At 33.2% G+C, this 22480-nt stretch overlaps 1 protein-coding gene across 4 annotated transcripts in view; it reads left to right on the forward strand.

Moving 5' to 3' along the window:
- The window catches only part of LOC114346117 (E3 ubiquitin-protein ligase RNF19A-like), a 500767-nt gene that overhangs the window by 328371 nt on the left and 149916 nt on the right, over positions 1 to 22480 (forward strand). For all 4 annotated transcript variants that reach the window (XM_028296926.2, XM_028296914.2, XM_028296920.2 and 1 more), the window contains one exon: positions 14514 to 14629. In XM_028296926.2, the coding sequence (XP_028152727.1) occupies positions 14514 to 14629 (116 nt within the window). The remainder of the gene's footprint in view (positions 1 to 14513; positions 14630 to 22480) is intronic.

Here is a 22480-nt window from a genome sequence, read left to right on the forward strand (position 1 = left end):
AGTTTTAGATGTATTTTTTTACAGTGACAATTGTGCGGGACAAAATAAAAACCGATTTATCTTGTCCTTATACATTTATGCGGTTTTAAATTTAGGGTCAGTACAATCTATAACTCACAATTTTTTTATTATTGGGCACACGCAAAATGAGGGCGATCATGTACATGCCATAATAGAAGAGGCAGTTGCCAAAACTCGCAAATCTGGGGCAATCTACGTAACTGAGCCGTACGCGACAATAATCAGGCAGGCAAAAAGAAACTGGAAAACCATTTTCCGTTAATGAAATGTGTCACAAAGATACGCTTGACCTAAAGGATCTTTCTTCTCAGCTCGGCATGAAAACTATTTTCAAAAATGAAGAGGGTGAAACCGTTAAAATCTCAGAGTTAAAAATGTTTATGGTAAAGAAAGGGTGCCCGGGAGTGCTATTTTACAAAACATCTTACGAAGAAAAGGAGTATTCACAAGTCCACAGTTTAAATCTGAGGCGCCAAAAACCAGATTTCTCTTCGGTAAAGTTGAAAAATGCTTACAAAGCAAAAGTCCTGACAAAGTTGCTTACAAAAAAAAACCTGAGAAACGCGTGGTCCCAATGTACTATTTAGATTTTTATAATATATTATAGATTTTCTACTTACAGGTTTTCTGTGCTGTTCTTTGAATCTAAATATTTTTATTTGTTCATTTCTTTAAAATTAAATAAAACTGATTTTCGACCATAAATTACTTTATTGTTTTATTTTGTGTCTAAAAGTTTTAATCAAAACTGCTGAACAAATTTTGGGAAAAACTGTTCCAAATGCTAATTACAGGTAGAAAGTTAAGAACAAGAGAGGTCTTTCTATTTATATTTAAATGATAATAATGGGCTCCTTAATATTGTAAAAGATTGTACCTCTTATTTTTTACCTTACCAAAATTATAATGAAAACTAGCACATTAAAATTTTAGAACTTCGCTCCTGTGACTTTTCGACTTGTGACAGTGTTCTTCCAAACCAACGATATGGGTAACAGATGTGCCATGGTCCCATGGTACTTTCAATCTACGAATTATTTCGCATATATAAGCCGAACCTGAATCCTGAACCTCTTTGAGAACTAATCAAAAACCACGAAATAGGGCTTTTCATTGATTGTCATTTTCTTCGAGCTTCTGTCATATGTTGAATAATCTGTGTATATTATTGATATATGTACACGGATTATACGACATATGACAGGAGCGCGAAACAAATGACTGGGAATGAAAAGCCCTATTCCGTGTCTACGATCATAATCAATTACGACTTCACATACTTACTTAATAGGACTTTTCAACGTTTCTCATTTGTTTCGAGCTTCTGTCATATGTCGTATATTAATATTATACACGGATTATACGACTTATGACAGAAGCTCGAAACAAATGCTCTATTGAAAAGTCATATACGCTCTGAGCTTCGCTGGTGGCGCTCCTAGCGGATTACTGGAATTATCTTTCACCGGTAATTTTTAAATTTATTATTTAATTGTTATCGCTTAACATTTACAACGCAAAAAATTAATTAAATTGTAATCGATTTTTTTAAGATTTTGCTAATCATTTTGACGTTCTATTGATAAAATATGAATTTCTTACTTCGGATACTTTCACAATTATCGTGTAGATGGCGCTAAGATTTTTAGATTAAATTATAATTACATATTACGGAACATTAAAAAAACTTAAATTCAGTATTTAAAACGTAAGTATATTTAGGGTAAAAATATATACCACAGCTTTGACCAACTAATATTTTTTATAATTAATGTTTTTAATTTTAATTTTACATTAATCACTTTGACATTTATGTCAAATTTCCGGTAAACGTTTACAGACTTGCCACTACTGGCGCTCGAGAATTTGTAAATATCCCCTCTACGTACGAGCTCACAGCGGATACGCGTGAAAATCATAGAGGTATATATTAACATAGAGGGAGCCTACCTTCCGCGCTTCCTGACGACAAGATCTCAGGGACTGGTTTGCTGCATCTCCTTCTAACACATTGTATCGAGAATCTATAATGACATTCAGTGTGAATATAGGCACGGAAGAGGAGGACAACTGTAGCAGCTTTACTATGCGTAAGAGTGAAACAGCACTAATCCAAATAAAAAAGATGGTGTCGTCACTTCTCTCTGAATGACACTCTCTCTATGCTAATATTTAACTCTATGGTGAAAATAATGCCACAATCAAAACAGTTTGTCAAATAATTTTAGGGAAATGTCATAAGTGTCTTATTGAAATTTTAAAATGAGCCAAAAAGACATTAAATTGTTAACAGATCTTATCGTACATTGTTCTTTTAGGTTCTTCTTCTTGATGTGCCTATCCGTGATGAAAGTTGATGATTGTTATGGCAATCTTTATCTTGTCTTCAGCAGCGTGGAATAGCTGTACAGATGTTTTGTTGAACCAGGGCCCAGAGCACGCCAAATAGAATTCTATTTTGCTAACGTCACAAAATAGGCAACGTGACGTCACTAAAATAGAATTCTATTTGGCGTGCTTCCGCACCAGGCTCTGAGGTTCTTCAATCAGGACGCTCTTCTACTTCCTAGACCTCGCTTTCTAAGTATTTTTCCTTGTAGGATGGCATATATGGATTCATTTCGCATAATGTGTCCGAACTATTGTATCTTTTGAGATAATATGATGGTGTTCAGTACCTATCGGTTCTTCTTCATTTTCCTTAGGACCTCCTCATTTGTGACTCGGTCAGTCCACGGGATCTTAACGATATAGTCATGTATCTCAAATGCTGCCAATTTTCTGCACATATCTCCATTCAAGGTCCACGATTCAACACCATAAACAAAGATAGAAGACGTAGCATAAAGCATTGCAGTATTCTTAGGGTAAGAACAGAACAAGTGGGTCGCGGTGGAGGTGGAGATCGCGGTCGATGCCGATATCCATGTAAAACAAACACATTGTAGTGAATGGAAGAGAACAGAGCAGGTAAGTCGCGGTGGAGGTTTAGCGCGATGCCATCCAGGAGGTTTACATAGATGCTTTTGAAAATAAAAAGAGTTTGTTTTACATGGATGTCTACTGCGCGGCCTACAAGGATGCTTCCCTGTGATTGGTCCGTTCGAAGCCAAGTTGTCATTACCTGCGCTATCTGAGTTGATACTTTTTATATAATCCCTTTTTTGTATTCAGTTTATTTTTGAATTTCTAAAGTAATTAAATTCAGTAAATTTTTGAAATATGAAGGAGGATCTGATTTTACAGCTGACATTTCATCACTATCATCACTTGACTGACACAATATCGCAAAAGCAGTCTTTTTGTCATTCAAATTTCATTAAACTACTTCAGTTGATAGTGGTTCTAGCTCGACTGACAGTGCTAGTGACCTCCTTGCTATGTGCTGTCGACATCGACCGCGACTTAACTAGTAGTATCCATCGCGACCTACACCTCCACCGCGACCCACTTGTTCTGTTCTTCATCATCATCAGTAGCATTACAGCTCTTTATGAGCCAAAGCCTTCTTCAGAACAATCCTCCATTCGCCCCTGTCTCTGGCAACTCTTTTCCATTCTTGTTCTGTTCTTACCTTTACTTTTATACCAGTAGTCCTGTCGCCAGGGGGGTACAACGGCCTTCCTTATTCAGATGGACTTCAAGTTTTTTTTATGTATTTTGACCCGTAGAACACGAATTTTTTGGGTAACAGTCGATCCGAATGTCGATAAGATTGTTATAACCAAAGAACTTGAGGAATCACATAACAGCGATTTTTCGCAAAACAAAACATTTTTTTATATTTACTGGGTCATTCTAAGCAAAAAATGTTTTTAAAAGTTTTTTCGTAGGTTGCATAGTTTTCGAGATAAACGCGGTTGAACTTTCAAAAAATCGAAAAAGTGCAATTTTTGAACCCGAATATCTTTTGATTAAAAAGTAAAATAACAATTCTGCTTACTGCATTTGAAAGCTCAAGTCAAATTCTATTGATTTTGATTATTTGCATTGCTAAAAATTAAGTTTTTATTTGTTAAACAAAGTCATAAACACATAGTGTTTCCCGTGCCCAATGCATGCGTTTTAATGTACGTAATCTACGTAGAAATTGTGTGTATGCTCGCCTACTCGTTGTATTTCAAATGAGAAATGCATTGAAAACATCATTCAATCACTATGTGTTTATATCTTTTTTTAACAATAAAAAAATTAATTGTTAGCAATGAAAGTAATCAAAACCGATAGAATTTGACTTGAACTTTCAAATGCAGTAAGCAGAATTGTTATTTTATTTTTCAATCAAAAGTTATTCGGGTTCAAAAATTGCAATTTTTCGATTTTTTGAAAGTTCAACCGCGTTTATGTCGAAAACTATGCATCCTACGAAAAAACTTGTAGATACATTTTTTGCTTAGAATGACCCAAAAAATACAAAAAAATGTTTTGTTTTGCGAAAAATCGCTGTTATCTGATTCCTCAAGTTCTTTGTTTATAACAATCTTATCGACATCCGGATCGACTGTTACCCAAAAAAATTGTATTCTACGGGTCAAAATACATAAAAAAAACTTGGGTAAGTCCATCTGAATTAAGGAGGCCGTTGTACCCCCACTGGCGACAGGACTACAGGTTGAAGGTGGATCTAGATTTTCCGATGCGCGTTCTTATCTCCTGATTGTTGGCCCATTCATCATTTATTATGATGCCGAGGTAAATAGTCTTAGGGCCGGTTGTTCGAACGCTAATCAAAACTGATCATTATCAAATATTTAATTACAATTATATTTGATTAAGCGTACTTCTGACAGATGTCGCATTTTGAGGTTATGTTGACTGATTTATTTTATTATTTTGGTTTTAATTTAAAATAAAACATAACTAAACTCTTTCTGATGTTAGTTTCTTGTTTTTACTTACAAATCAATAATAATAATAAGCAATTTTTAATAATTTAAGAGCTGCGGCTATATTTTAATTACTGCTTTACCTACAATCAATAACTGATTAGTGTTTTACATGTATTTTTCATGTCGCGATTTGATTCCCATCAAGAAAATGGATTACAATAAATGATTGATAATAATCAACTTCTTGATTAGCGTTCGAACAACCGGCCCGTAGTGCGTCACTCTTTTTATGCCTGGTTGCACCAACAGATCTTAAGCTCCAGCTTAGCTAAGCTCTACTTGTAGATTGGCCCTCCTTGAGTATCACTTACGTTGCACCATAATTTTAGATTCTTACCTTATTATCAATTATATCTATTATTTAATTATTATATTATGGTATTCATATTGTAATATATTATAATTATATTATATTAATTCTTATGATATTCTCGACTTAAGCTTAAGATCTATTGGTGCAACCGGGCATTAGTGTACTTTGGTTGACGTAAAGTTGACCTTCTGTTTGAGGTATCACCGCGTGAACCTGTATATACTGTGACCGCGATAAATAAGCAAATCAGACAGTGAGGGGCGAATGAGGAGCCGCTCTTGCATTTTGAAAATAAGGAACATGCTCCATCAAAGATCTTGTTAGTTTGAGGTGTTGAGAAACTAAATAACCTATAATGTGACCTTCCTAAAATCTACATTCAATAATATTGGGGGAGATCCAAGGTTCTATTCTAGTACAAAAGTAAAAAAGCAATCGATAACATGTCGATAGCTAAGCGAAATACACAGAACTTACATGCAAAGAGTAAAAAGATACCTGTTGTAGGACAAAAGTTATATGATTTACAAGGAAGGAAATACATATTCTTAAAAATAAAAAATAAGATAATTAGTCCTGTCGCCAGTAGGGGTACAACGGCCTCCTTAATTCAGATGGACTGACCCAAGTTTTCTTTATGTATTTTGACCCGTAGAATACGAATTTTTTGGGTAACAGTCGATCCGGATGTCGATAAGATTGTTATAAACAAAGAACTTGAGGAATCACATAACAGCGATTTTTCGCAAAACAAAACATGTTTTTTTATTCTTTGGGTCATTCTAAGCAAAAAATTATTTTACAAGTTTTTTGGTAGGATGCATAGTTTTCGGCATAAACGGGGTTGAACTTTCAAAAAATCGAAAAATTGCAATTTTTGAACCCGAATAACTTTTGATTGAAAAATAAAATAGCAATTCTGCTTACCGCATTTGAAAGTTCAAGTAAAATTCTATCGGTTTTGATTATTTTCATTGCTAGAAATTAATTTTTTTATTGTTAAACAAAGCTATCAACACATAGTAATTGCAGTATGTTTTCAATGCATTTCTAATTTGAAATCGAACGAGTAGGCGCGCATAAAGAATTTCTACGTACATTACGTCCATTAAAACGCATGCATTGGGCCCGGGAAACACTATGTGTTTATACCTTTATTTAACAGATAAAAACGTATTTTTTAGCAATGCAAACAATCAAAACCGATATAATTTGACTTGAACTTTCAAAAGCAGTAATCAGAATGGCTATTTTATTTTTTAATCAAAAGTTATTCCGGTTCAAAAATTGCATTTTTTCGATTTTTTGTAAGTTTAACCTCGTATATCTCGAAAACTACGCGTCCTACGAAAAAACTTGTAAGACCATTTTTTGCTGAGAATCATCCAAAAAATACAAAAAAATATTTTGTTTTGCGAAAAATCGCTGCTATGTAATTCCTCAAGTTCTTTGTTTATAACAATCTTATCGACATCCGGATCAACTGTTACCCAAAACATTCGTGTTCTACGGGTCAAAATACATAAAAAAAACTTGGGTAAGTCCATCTGAATTAAGGAGGCCGTTGTACCCCCCTGTCGACAGTACTAAATAGTTATTCAAACGGTAAGAGATTAACATATCAAAAATTTGAGCGATGACCATTTTTTAAAGAAAAATAGTAAAATATTGTAATGGACCAAGAACGTCGGAAAAAATTATTTTAAGAGAACTGGTTCTTTATATTCCCTATGCTTCCTCGAACACCGTACCGGCCATCTGGCTGCTGATACAGGTTGCGTTCATTACTGCGCAGCACATTTGTACAGGTAAACATATCGAATTTAAAATTATTGTAAGACGAAATAGCTATTTGTATAACAAGGGAGGAAAGTGTAACTTTTCCTCCCTTGAATGATTACTGCCCTCCGCTACGCGTCGGGCAGTAATCATTCAAGGGAGGAAAAGACACTTTACTCCCATGTTATACATATGGTTTTTCCACCTTCCTCAAATAACAAGTCATTTTTCATTTTTACTTAATTTATTTATGTAACTAACCAACAAAATTTATTAGAACTAAAACAACAAGTAGGTACAATATAACTGTCAACTGTCAAATATAAGTCAAATTATTAATGTAAACATTGTTAAATCAAAATAACAATTTACTGTTTTTTGCCATTCTGCAAAATACAGGATATTTTATAAATAAACGTTAAAATGTATAGATACTTCGAAATAGAAAATAGATATTATACAGGGCGTCAATAAGTTATATTTCATGAATGAAATACCATGACGTCACTTTTACTTTTCCTCCCTAGGGAGGAAAAGTACAACTTTGCTCCCTACAATCAGGTCCGGAAAAGTATATTTTCGGTAGAGGTAGGTGGAAATAGCTATTTGTATAACAAGGGAGGAAAGTGTAACTTTTCCTCCCGAGAATGAAGTTTACTGCCCGACGCGTAGCGGAGGGCAGTAATCATTCAAGGGAGGAAAAGGCACTTTACTCCCATGTTATACATATGGGTTTTCCACCTTCCTCAAATAACAAGTCATTTTTTCATTTTTACTTAATTTATTTATGTAACTAACCAACAAAATTTATTAGAACTAAAACAACAAGTAGGTACAATATAACTGTCAACTGTCAAATATAAGTCAAATTATTAATGTAAACATTGTTAAATCAAAATAACAATTTACTGTTTTTTACCATTCTGCAAAATACAGAATGTTTTATAAATAAACGTTAAAATGTATAGATACTTCGTAATAGAAAATAGATATTATACAGGGCGTCAATAAGTTATATTTCATGAATGAAATACCATGACGTCACTTTTACTTTTCCTCCCTAGGGAGGAAAAGTACAACTTTGCTCCCTACAATCAGGTCCGGAAAAGTATACTTTCGGTAGAGGTGGGTGGAAAAATTATTTTGTCATTACTTTTTAAACATTATTAGAAATATGTACAGATGTTTTTGTGGTTTAAAAAGTAATGACAAAAAAATGTTTCGTCCTAAAATAATATTGTAGCCAAATTTCAGCTTTACATTACGAAATTAGTTAGAATGTTACAGGGTGTTCGATAACATAGTGGCAAACCAAACTTGTTTTTTTTTTAATAGAACACCCTATATTTTATTTTATATTCAAAATTCTCTTACTTTCCCATCACAAAAATATAAAGGTTTGTTATGTTATATAGGGTGTTTACAAAGTTATAACCAATTTTTTTATGAAAAACCTAACAAGTTCAGCTCCCTGTATAAATAAAAATAAGCACAACAAAACAGCAATGGTTTATTGGTGCTATATTTTTTTGTTGATTGTCAAAATTTATAAAAATGGTTGATATTGCTAATTTTCCTTATATCGAATACAGGGTGAGTCAAAACGCAAGTACATTCTTTTCTCAGAAATTTTAAATGGAACACCCTGTATTTTATATCACCATCGAAAAGTATCATTACCGTACTTTAATTTTTGTATAATATTCCCTATGCCTATATTTGTTAGTTTTCGAGATATTTTCATTTTTCAGAGCAAGTTATTAATAATTAATTATTAAGGTGTTCTATTTAATACTGAGAAAATAATGTACTTGCGTTTTGACTCATCCTGTATTCGATATAAAGAAAATTGATAATATCAACCATTTTTATAAATTTTGACAATTAACAAAAAAATATGGCACCAATAAACCATTGCTGTTGTGCTTATTTTTATTTATACAGGGAGCTGAACTTATTACGATTTTCGTAGAACATTGGTTATAACTTTGTAAATACCCTGTATAACATAACAAACCATTATATTTTTGTGATGCAGAAGTTTCACAGGATTTCGAATATAAAATAAAATATAGGGTGTTCCATTTAAAAAAACATAAGTTTGGTCTGCCACTATGATATCGAACACCCTGTAACAGTCTAACTAATTTTTTAATGTGAAGCTCAAAGTTGGCAAAGTTTTATTATTAACTTTTATTGCTATCTATTACTAAAGCGGATCTACTAAGCTTTATCACACTAATCAATCACCCTGATTTTGTATTTACCTGTACAGGTGTCCTGCGCAGTAATGAACGCAACCTGTATCAGCAGACAGATGGCCGGTACGGTGTTCGAGGAAGCATAGGGAACAATATATGAAAGAATCAGCTGTCTTAAAATAGTTTCTCAAAAACGTTGCTAGCTCTTAGACCTTAAGTAAAGGGTACAAACAAATGGTATTGCGGGGAAACGATCAAAAATAGTTGTGCTAAAGTAGCGTTTATAGTCTTGGAAACTGAAATAATTTGATATTTCGGCAAACATTATTCTTTTATATTACTCCTAACTGGATGTTTGTTTATAAATTAGGCATATCAAGGATTCTTTGATATGTTTCTATAAATTAGTTGTTTATATGTTTTACTTTCGGATTAATACTATCAACAAAGAATTTCTTGACCCAATGGTTCAAGTCAAATGTTGCAATTAGCATTGAACGTTTGAAATATCTATCGATTCTGTTAAACGCCTTGGACTATTCAAATTATGTAAATTATGCAAAACATGCGGGAATTCGTGTGTTGCAATAAACTAACGTCCTCAATAAAAAGTGCCGATGATCCATCCATTCATTACGCAATTAACTTTATAGCTCTTATCAAATTTGATTAATGACCAAAATTCTAATTCAAAAGTATTGTTTTTATACAATAACATTTAACATTATTTAATGGTCGCTTTTATCGTAGTTTTTGTGTACCGCATTAAAATAAATTTATACACTGCGCGTCAGAAAAAAACGGGCCCACCTATAACATTTAAGAAATTTTTTATCGCTTTATTTTTTCCTATTTATATCAAATTAAATATATTGCGTATTGATTCAGTGACTCTTGTCGGACATAACCCGACATTATTATTAGTAACAAATTGAAAATAAGGAAACATTTGAGAAAATAAAAAATGTCTTAGAACATTTTGATGTACAATACTTTTACAGTTACAGTTAAAACAATAATTGAATTATAGGATCGAGAAAAGTTTAGAGTCAAGTTCAATAATGTATGTTACCACCACGGTTCTGGATGGCACTCATCATTTTTGATGTCTCTTTGGAGAACGGTGGCCCATTCCTCTATTCGAAACTCTTCACATCTTGTTGGAGTAGATGTACGACGTCTTACTATTGAGAAGGCCCCATATATTCAATAGGATTAAGGACTGGACTTTAAAAAGTCCAGTCCATTTTTGGAATACTGTTACCTTCAAGATACTGTGTGATATATTCCTTGCCACGTGTGGTCTCGCATTGTCTTGCATTAGCAGAACACCATTGCCAATAAACCCAGCATCCTCGTTCGCTCATTGATCTTCGAACTCCTTCCAATATTTAAAACATTAATTTATAACACAAAACAAACTGAAGACAATATTTTTTTTAAATACATAATATATAAAAAATATAAAATTTCTTCAATTTTGTGGGTGGCCCGTTTTCTCTGACGCGCAGTTTATATTAAAATAAATAAATAAAAAGGAATGATAATATTAACGTGAATATTCATAGAAAGACCGCAACCATGACAATTTTATGTATCTTTATTCTTTATGACCTCATACAACTACTGTTTACGAGCCTTTGGAACTTTGTTTTTACGAAATAAACACTGGGGAAAAATAATTGTAAAAATCAGAACAGTAGCCCTTCACTTAATAGGTCCCGAGCCTAATAAAAGAACAACTTTTAGACAATTTTCGGCCTTATTTCAGTGTTGCAAGTTGTAACCCCTGGAGACTGAGATTATTATAGGGCAGTCAATGAGGGTATTTGGCTCCGAATTCCATCCTACTACATCTATTTACCTGCTATTTTCACAGTAAGGAGGGAATAGCTCAAGGAACAATGTCTACCCTATGCCGATGTGCGCTTTCATCTTGGGGGTGGTTTCCACACCTTCTTGGGGGTGCAATTTTTTTTGGTAAAAATAGTCACGGAAGTGGCTAGAAAACCTAATTCTAAATAAAAACTGTTCTATAATTATTTTTCGAAAACTCAATACTTTTTGAGTTATGCGTGGTTGAAAATTGGCCATTCATCGAAAAATGACACCTTTGCGGACAGTTTTTTGCGAATACTTTAAAAACTATGCATCTAACGAAAAAAACTATATAAAATATTTTTGTAGCTTATAAAATAACAAAGAGATTCGTTCCTTCATAAATCTTCTAGTTATAATACAAAAAGAGATATGGTAGGTGAGAAGAGTTTGTGTTTTTTTGGTGCATGCTCAAATCGGTGTATTCAACTTGAAATAACAGAGAAACGGTCGATTTTAGATGTATAATTATACTAATACCTTTTATAGTACTTAAAAAACCTTTAAAATGAGCGATAGTAAATGTCGATTAAATTCAAACTAAGCGAGATATGCTGCAAAAAATTTGATGACTAATATATTTTAAGAAAAGATGAGAAGTGTATTTAACACCTCATCCACCAGAATTTAAATGCGTCGTTTTCCTTCTACAATACGTTTTATTATAGTGTTATTTCTATGTTCAAAAAGTTGGACGGGTTTAAGATGAATGGTTTTTGAAAAAAATAGTTATAGAGCGCATTTTTAAATTTTCTTAAAAATCTTCCTTTTTCTTCATGTAACTCGAAAATTATAAGAGGTACGAAAAAAAGATATCGCACAAAAATGTAGAGTTTTTTAAATAAAAATTTTGTTTTTATTTTTAATTACTGTATCTCTTATTATTTTCAAGTTACATGGAGAAAAAGAAGATTTAAAAAAAAATAAATACCTATGTGCTCTATAATTTGATCTTATTTTTTTTTTCAAAAACCAGTTATTTTAAACCCGTCCAAGTTTTTGAACATAGAAATAACACTATAGTACAAGGTATTGTTGAAGGAAAATGATGCATTTACATTCTGGTGGATGGGGGCTAAATATGCTTCTCATTTTTTCTTAAAATACATTAGTCATCAATTTTTCTTGCTGCATATCTCGCTTAGTTACAATGTAATCTACCTTTAATATTGGTCATTTTAAAGGTCTCTTCAAGCACTACAAAAGGTATTGGTAGCATTATACATCTAAAATCGACCTTTTCTCCGTTATTTCAAGTTTATTTCAATACACCAATTTGAGCATGCACCAAAAAACAAACCCTTTTCACCTACCATATCTCTTTTTGGGCCGGTTGTTCGAACGCTAATCAACAATGATCACTATCAAATATTTAATTACTGTCAAAACTGTCAATGTCAACTTTGGTTGGGTTGCTAAAAACATAATTGATTACAATTCTGAGACTATAATCAATTAATATAACAATAATTATTAACATAATTGATAATATATCTCATAATTTTAATTAATTATGTTTTCAGCAACCCAAACAAAGTTGACATTGACAGTTTGGTGACAGTAATTAAATATTTGATAATGATAATTGTTAATTAGCGTTCGAACAACCGGCCCTAAGTGTTATAAGTAGAAGATTTAGGAAGGAAATAATCTCTTTGCTTTTTTATAAGCTACAAAAATGTTTTATATAGTTTTTTTAGTTAGCTGCATAGTTTTTCAGGTATTCCCAAAAAACTGTTCGAAAAGGTGTTATGTTTCAATAAAAATGGCCAATTTTCAACTACGAATAACTCAAAAAGTATTGAGTTTTCAAAAAACAGTTATAGAACAGTTTTTGCTTAGAATTAGGTGCTGTTGTCACTTCCGTGGTTATTTTACACATCGACATAGGGTAGACTTTAAATCGGGAGATAAATAGAGGCTATTCCCAAAATTTCATTAAAATCCATGCACAGTAGGATAGAATTTTTAGGTAATATCCTATTCTTGCTCCCATTGACTGGCGTATTATGCCATGGCCGTAAAATTATAGTAACTTTGAAAAAATTATAGTAGATGAGAAAAAATAATCGTCAAATTCAATTTTAACTTTAATTAAATAATGGTCATTGGTTATGAATTGTTTTTATGAAACTGTTGAATTGAAAGTTCAATTAAAAATCAATAGATTATTGAAAATATTATTACTGACTCGTAATTGGTTTAGATAAGGGCATGTACTAGGTCGATGTGATAGGTACTTAGACTACAAAAGAAGAACGAAAATTTTGGAAATTTTGTGATTAATTTCTGAATGTAGTCTCCTTTTAGTTCAATACACTTGACCCAGCGATCTTCTTTAACCCGTCTGAAAAATACCTTTTCTCGAGGTCTGCAAAGTAGGCTTCCGTGGCGGCGATGAACTTCTCCTTCGACTCAAATTTCTGCCCGGCGATTGACTTTTTCAAGTTTAGAAATAAAAAGAAGTTGTATAGAGTCAAATCTGCGGAATGCAGTGGATGGGACATCATTTCATAGCCCAATTCGTAGAAATTTCGTAAAGTACCAAACAGAATATTTTTCATCTAGAAAGATCTAGGCAGTCAAATCTAAATATACTCTACCAACGTAACTAGCCATTACGGTCCTATGTTTTAGGTGACGCGATTAACTGTTTTTATGAGGGAATAAGTAAAAACCTAATGGTAAAAAAGTAGTAAAAGCATATATTAAAGTTTGCCTTGAAAAGCATTGTGTCAAACAGGAAATTTGCTTTTAAGTAATGACTACAATTTAAAAATGTTGATACTGTTTAAACAGTGACATTGTGACATACTTAATACTATTATAACGGGTAATTTAAATATTGTATAAGTTTATCATGTAAACATTTAACAGTCTTTCTCATCCTCAATCCTGCATCCTTCAGTAGATGGTGTTAAAGTAGTACGACGAATGGGAAAACTGAAAATCAGTGTAATGAACAGTTTAAATCATTGTTTTACATTTGTGTGAAATGTTCTCTGGTTAAAAAGAAAAATATGTGTTTGAGAACTACCAGTTTTAAATGTTTTCTTCTTGTCTACTTGCAATCATGGGAATGCAGCAAAAGCAAAAGGCAATCAAAAAGGTTATTATAACGTAAAAAAAGTTTTATAACTTCACAACACTGAACTAAATTTAATAAATCACAGGTATTTCGACTTGATACTGCTCACCCAGGTATCATCTCGTTAAAATGGGCAAAGGGAACAGAACAATATGTAGAATCGGCGAAAATTGTCTGCAACTGCAAAGTATCTAATTGTTTTTAACGCCATAAATAGTTGCTTATATGATATTACACAGGATATAACCAAACTGATCATTTGAAATCTAAAATTACAATCTTTTTCTATCAAGCTATAAAAGCATTAATACTTTATTAAATAATAATCCATTTGTTATTTTTAGGTAAAGATGTACCAGATAGTAGCAAAGCAGGAAACAGTTCCAAAGAAAATGACAGGCACCATGTGGAGATTCATCAAGCCACTAGCAGAACATCGGTATATACTACAAGTACTAAGGTAAATATCAAATATGGTCTTCCGTTTGCTACTTTTAATTTTATCAGTATTCGAATCTTTCATACCAGTGCACAGCGCAAGCTTTGAGACAGAAATATTACGAGTTATGCTCAATGTCTAAATAAATAACTTCAATAGGAGGAGTAGTCCAATGATCATTTCCTTGAAGAAAAAAGAGAGAAATCAAATCATGCAACAATACATTTCACAGATTAGTTCGGATACGTTGCTTTCTGAGCACCCAAAACAATAAATTGATAGGATATCCGATATTCAAACCTGATTTGGAACCAAGTGACTTCTTTTTAAAAGACAAAAAAATTATATAATTATCGTTTCTTGCTGTCTAAAGAAGCAGCTTAATTTAAAACCCATTTTATGGATGTAACCCGTTTGCAATTAAAAAAAACGGTTGATTTATTAGTTCCAACGATATCAAAAGTTATCGCTTATAACTTATCGCTTAATAAAAACAACGAATCTATTTTCGATTATAAATATTTATTAATAAACCACATAATTAAAATCATTTGGAGTAATCCGTATCACTTGCTAAACATTTACAATGTTTCCATAAACGTCCAATTTGGTATAACCAAATATTGAAACTATCATTCTAGGAGATAACGTAATCTGCTTGACTCCACGATAAACACAATCTTCTGTTTACAAGGATTATGACATATATTTATAGTAACTGAACAGTACAATCGATACAAGACATCAAGAGAGACGACGGTGAATCTTTATTTGGCCATTTTCGACGTTTATGTTGTTGTTTACTATTGCAATGTTAACTCAGTGAACAATAGTTTAAACAGATAAAATATCAGAAATATAAAACTAAATAAAAACTAGGGAAAAATATATTTTTTTAAAATAAACCACTGTATAATATAATAATATAGAGTATAATATACACATACAGTATGGTGCAAATGAAAGGTTATTTTGTAAGCCATGATTTTGAGGAAAAATCCCGAAACAGGTCGATTTTTATTTTTAAATTGAAGACATACCTAAGTGGATAAAGGTCATATGTCACAAAATAATGTTTCTGAGTAATGAGTATTTTAGTGTCTTTTGTTCCAAGTTAATTATTTGTTTTATAAATTTGCATTGCTATACTTTTTTAAACAGGTATCTAAAGGTACTTTTTTACACTTTAAATTTAATTTAAAAAAATTTACCTTAAGCCAAATATTTCAATTTTGTGGACATATTCTTCTTCTTTAAGTGCCATCTCCGCGGCGGAGGTCGGAAATCATCATAGCTATTCGTATTTTAGAGATGGCTGCTCTGAAAAGTTCTGAAAAGTTCATTTGATGTACATCCGTACCACTCTCTCAGGTTGCGCAGCCACGATATTCTGCGTCGCCCTATGCTTTTCTTTCCTTGAATCTTTCCCTGCATAATCAATTGGAGCAAGCTGTATCTCTCTCCACGTGAAATATGTCCGAGATATTTCAATTTTCTTGTTTTGATGGTATTTAGGATTTCCATTTCTTTATTCATCCTTCTCAGAACCTCTTTGTTTGCAACGTGTTCTGTCCACGATATTTTCAGAATTCTTTTGTACACCCACAGCTCGAATGATTCTAGTTTTTTCATTGATGCAGCATTCAAGGTCCAAGCTTCCATTCCATAAAACAGAGTCGAGAAAACGTAGCACCTAGCCAACCTAACTCTTAGCTCCAACTTCAAATCTCTTGTGCAGAGCACTTTCCTCATTTTGTTAAAATTTGCTCTAGCCTTTTCTATCCTGATTTTGATTTCCTGTAAGTAATCTCCTGTGGAGTTGATCATTGTTCCAAGGTATGCATATTGATCGACTCGTTCGATATTGGATCCGTTGATGACGAGATTTTCGTTATTTCTTTGAGTTTTCGATATTCTCATAAACTTTGTCTTCTTGACATTCATTGTTAACCCATATTCTTCTCCAAACTCTGCTATTCTGGTCACCAGCCTCTGAAGATCCCCAATATTTTCAGCTAAGATGACAGTGTCATCCGCATATCTAATGTTGTTAATGGGAACTCCATTTACCTTTATTCCAGCTGTTTCACCATCCAGAGCTTTTTTCAAGATCTCTTCCGAGTAGGCATTAAAAAGAACCGGCGACAACACGCATCCCTGTCTCACTCCACGTCTGATTTCAATTTCCTCCGACAGCTGATCGTTAACACGTACTTTTGCTAGTTGCTTATAGTATAAATTCGATATAATCCTGAGGTCATTGTAGTCCAGCTTCCTTGATTCCAGAACATGCATTAATTGTTCATGTCGTACTTTGTCAAATGCTTTATTATAGTCAATAAAACACGCATATATATCTTGATTGACGTCCAGGCACCTTTGTATAAGTATGTTAAGTGAAAAAAGAGCTTCACGAGTTCCCAGGCCTTTGCGAAACCCAAATTGCGTATCATTAATGTCTATGTCTAGTTTATGATATATTCGGTTATGGATGACTTTCAGTAGCAACTTTAGCACATGGGACATCAAACTAATGGTGCGGTAGTCAACCATTCTTTGGGTAATGTGCCTGAGCTATAAATTTTGTTCAAGAGTACCACTAAAATATCAATATGCTGCTCATCTATAATTTTTAAAAGGTCGATAGGAAGCATGTCAGGTCCTGGGCTTTTTCTGTTCTTCATTGTTTTTAACGCATGTATTATTTCTTCCGTTGTAATATATGGACCTATTTCTCCTGAAGTAAGTTCTATGTGTTCCAGGTACCCTCTTTCATCATCGAACAGTTCAGCGATGTATTCTGCCCAACGTTGTACTTTCTCATCGGTCTCTGTTATAGCGACCCCGTGTCTATCCAGAAGTGCACCAGTTAGATTTTGCTTTCTTAGTCCAGCCATTTCTTTGACTTTCTTATGTAGGTTAAATAGATCGTATCTTTTTTGGAGATCCTCGATCTCTTTGCATTTCTCTTCAAAGTGTTTTTCTTTTGCCTGCTTTATCATCTTCCTTATCTCGTGGTTAATCTCTCTGTATTTATTGTCATTTTTGTTCTTATATTGTCTCCGTTGTTCCATCATATTCAGTATCTCGTCATTCATCCATTCCTCTTTTCTCCTTGTGGAAGTCTTTAGTATATCTTTACAAGGTTCTAGTATGCAATGTTTTAGTTGCTCCCAGTGCTCGTCAATGTCATTGGTGTCTATGTTCAGATCTCTACAGTTCTTATGCAGTTCGTGTTGAAGACATTCTTTTACGTTGGGTTCTTTAAGCTTGCTTATGTCTATTGTAGCTGTTCTCTGATTTCTTTTAATATTTTTAAGTGCGAGTGTAATTTTGGCGATAAGTGGGTTGTGGTCTGAGGCCACGTCTGCTCCGGGATATGCTTTTACGGCTTTAACAGCATTACGGTATCTTTCGTTTATCATAATGTAGTCTATCTGGTTCCTAACTACTTTCTCCGATGAATCTGCGGGCGATCGCCATGTATACAGTCGTCTGTTGGGTAGTTTGAAAACTGTGTTTGTGATAATGAAGTTCTGCTCTTGGCAAAATTGTAGTAGACGATCACCTCTCTCATTGCGATTTCCCAGACCATATTTTTCTACACATTTTCCGCTTTGCCCCTTTCCAATTTTTGCATTGAAATCACCTAGGACTATCGTGATTTCTCTGCTTTTTGTTTTTTTCAGTGCTTCTTCGATATGCTGGTAAAATAATTCTAGTTCTTCTTCATTGGCATTCGTCGTAGGAGCATATACTTGTATCAGGTTCAACGTGGTGTGAGATGTCTCTAATTGTAGTAACATTACTCTTTCTGAGATGGGGACAAACCCTTTCACTGCTCTATTAGATATTTTATTAACAATTATTGCCACTCCGTGTCTATGTAGGTTGTCATCGCTACCTGAATAATATATTGTAGCTTCTGCTGTTGAGAAGCAGCCTGAGTTAGGCCACCTGGCTTCACTGATACCCTATTTACCTTAAGCCAAATATTTCAATTTTGTGGACATATTACCTTTATCCAAATAGTAAATAGTAAAAAATTCTCCATATTTACACATTTCACGTGGATAAAGGTATTATGTCCAAACGCAATTTTGGACATAATACCTTTATCCACTACAATTCGAAAATCGTAGTGTGACATATTGCTTTAATACCTTCTTGTTATTTTTATTTAGCTAAAAATGGGTAATTTTACAAGGTTAAACAGCACATTAGAAGAACAAAAACCTAATAAAACAATTTTCTCAAAAAATGTGACATATGACCTTTATCCACTTATCTCTTCAATTATGAAAGCTTGGCATCATATTATACCCCACATCCATTTGAGCGTGATGACGCAATCGATGATTATTTTAATGAGAATATTGTCGTGCGCTAGCTCATTTGAAAGGTTATTTAATTATCTATTCAGTAATATAAACATTAACATAATAATTATTTATACAGGGTGTCAAAAAAAAATGAATTAAATTTATTGACACAAAGAAGAATGTATGTTATTTATTTAATTCAAAATACATTTTACTTCCAAGAGGCAGGTGGGTGGCAGTTGAACAGTGAATTTAAGCAAAAAGCAATAATGTTTATTTTGTGAAACCAATATTTCTGTTTTCTGACAGCAGCAAAACGTATTTTGAATTAAATAAATTTCATAAATTCTTATTTTTGTGATAATAATTAATGTATGGAATTTCAAAAATACATTTTTTTGGTCACCCTCCAGGAACAAAATTATTTTAATATTTATATTACTAAATAGAGAATTAAATAACCTTTCAAATGAGGTATCATACTACCCCTATCCTCATTTAAAAAAGCATCGATTACGTCATCACGTCCAGATGGATGACGTCATTAGTATCATACACATGCCAAAAAATCATAATTTAAAAATAAAAATCGACCTGTTTTTTGAAGTTATTCCTTTCACTTGCACCATACTGAATATAACATAATATAATATCATCGAGGCCTTTCATGTCTGGTGTTTGCCGATCTTACTTAGATATCATTGATTCGCTTATGAATCATTCCGCATTCTTCTTGTGTATTTTCAAAGTTTATTATATGACTTGGCTTTCGTTACAATTTTCTTCCACTCATTTCGATTTGTGCATAGGTCCCTCCAGTTTCTCAGTTTTAGAATTTGAATATCTCTCTTGACTTGGTCCTTCCATTTCTCCTCATCTGACCTCTAGGTCTTCCCCTCGTTCCTTCTTTCAGTTTCCGTCTTCCATCTGGTAACCTTGTTAATCAGTATCGGTTTTCCTTCTCTCAATGTGTCCCAGTCATCCTAGTCTCTACACTTTATTACCGAGTCCATAACTTACTCTTCTGAGGAATTTCCTGTCGAATATTCTTAATCTCTCGAGCATTCAACCTACTTATATTTTTTGTTCTTAATCTTTCTTCGTATTTATCTCTGAGGTACATTGTCTCAGCTGCGTATGTTATCACTGGTCTGATTGCTACTCTGTATATTTTCATTTTTGTATTTTTGCCCCATTATTTCTTCACTTCTCTTATTTTTACCTACTCTACTCTACCTCTTCTGTTCTATAGACCCTTTAATCCTTTTTGCGTTGGCGGTTTCTTCTACTGCTATGTTGAATAGTGTGGTTGACAGGGAATTAATTGCCTTGTTGTACTTCTGTTTCTTTAGTTGCTCAGTTGCGTTTTTGCTACCTTCTTCTGTTGTTAATTTAGCTCAGGATCCATCTATAGTCATTTTTATTAATCTGATTAGTTTTGCTGGTATATCTTGATTTTTCATTTCATTAATGAAATTATTTCTTCCAGTACAGTCTATAAGGCTTGTCTGAAGTCTACGAAGAAGGTGTGGAGATTAATGTTGCATTCTTGACGTTTCTCAATTGTTTGTGCTGGAAGTTCCCAATTTTCTTCTCTGTAAATTGAGTGATTTTTTGTCTGATGAAGTCTGTTAGAGTTTTGTGTTGTACTCTGTACAAATATTCCTCTGAAGTTGTTACTGGTTATTGGTATAATTCTGCCTTCTTTCCAGTGCTCCGGCATTTTTTCGTCTTTCCATATTCTAACTGTTATTTTTTGATGTTTGTTAGTAATAATTTTTACTCACAATCGGTTAGTAATTTATGGATTTCTAACCTTTGAAGTAATCAGGAAGCAACTTATTACTTACTTTACTTTCCCAGCTAGCATCTGTTACTTTTCTACCTGCATACCTTTAGCCACGCACCATTTACTGTATAGTTCATAGGTGTTTTCATACCTCTACCTGCTTTTTTCAGGAATTATTCCTTCAGTAGCTCTCTCTGTAGCTACCCGCAGTTCTGGTGGCGTACATTCAAATTCACTATCAGACATTTTTGTAAAATAAACACAATTTGATTATATCATAGAAAAAAGTGTTGTGTGATTTGGTAGAATGCGATCTTACCCTTCAAAAAATATGTCACGTATTTCAGCACCTGGAAAATTGGAAGGATACTACAAATCTGGCCTCCACATAATTGGTCTGTAGCTTCGACATGATAGGTGTGAAATTTTAAACGTTCTTGCTGTTGATTGGATAGGAAGGGTAGCGTTATCTAGCCTTCACGCTAGGTACACCATAGCCTCCATACGGTACTTCCAATATTTAATATTATTTTTCCGCAAATCGCCAGGAAATTTTGACATTCCTGTCAAAATTTCTTGAAGAAAAAGTCAGGACTTCCTTACTGTAAGGAAATGTCATTTCCTTACTGTAAGGAAATGATATTTCCGTACAGTTGTTAGTGTTAAATTTATAAGCGTCAAGTTTGACAATTCAACCTCAATACGTTTCCATAGTAACCCAAGTAATTTTATTAGGAATTTCAAAGCACCATTTATTTGGGAATAAAATTATCGCGTTTTTTTTAAATCAATCAATATCTGTCGAATTTTAAACGATTTGCGGAAAAATAGTATGTTTACCTCGTAGGAAAAGCCACATTCCTGGACTCTGTGTTGCTAAGTCTCGGCTTGCGCCTCGACTTAGCAATCTTCACAGTCGTCCAGGAATGTTAAGCTTTTCCTACCCGGTAAACAATGTACTATTATTTAAGTGGACAATAAAGGTAAAACACAAACAACTTTTGTTTCTTAATAATTTATTTATACAATAATGTGACATTTTACATAGAAATATGAGTATTTAATTTCGATTAAATATATGTTTACTTGTTGAATTTATCGGCTGCACACAACAGCTGATCGGCCATTAGACCCAACAACAAAACGCGAAATAAAATGTGTATTTTAAAACTGTTGGATAAACAGTACCTACAATCAGAAAAACTTACCTTTAAAAAGGTACTCGATTATGAAATAACAAAAATATCAAAAAACACGACTGAATATCAGCTTTTTATGGTGACACAAACTAAACACAAACACCAAAGACATCACATAACCGACCATATAAAATAAGTGAACGAAACGACAACGAACGAACGAACACGAACACAGATTCACAGATAGCGCAGGATTTGTCAAAAGTCATGTTCCACCAATCACAATGCCGACATCAGCGCCTCTGACTAAACGGAAGGAAAATAAATACGATTACATGTTTTTTATTAGAGTTAGCGGGGCATGGATTATATGTACAATTAATGGCGTCGTGTATCGCCTAAATGTCAAATTCAACAAACTTGTTTTGTTACCTAGCAACGATCTCACAGGTTACTTAGAATAATTCATCTTATCACATAATGAAAATGGATACAGATATTTGAAACGAAATTATTATTGGTAGATTGTGAGTATTAGAAATCCATAAACTACTAACCGATTGTGAGTAAAATAGTATACAAACCTCGCGGGAATTCATTCTAGCCTCGCGTCTGTAGTTTA

The sequence above is a fragment of the Diabrotica virgifera genome, chromosome 1, assembly GCF_917563875.1.
Source record: "Diabrotica virgifera virgifera chromosome 1, PGI_DIABVI_V3a".
Lineage (NCBI taxonomy): Eukaryota > Metazoa > Arthropoda > Insecta > Coleoptera > Chrysomelidae > Diabrotica > Diabrotica virgifera.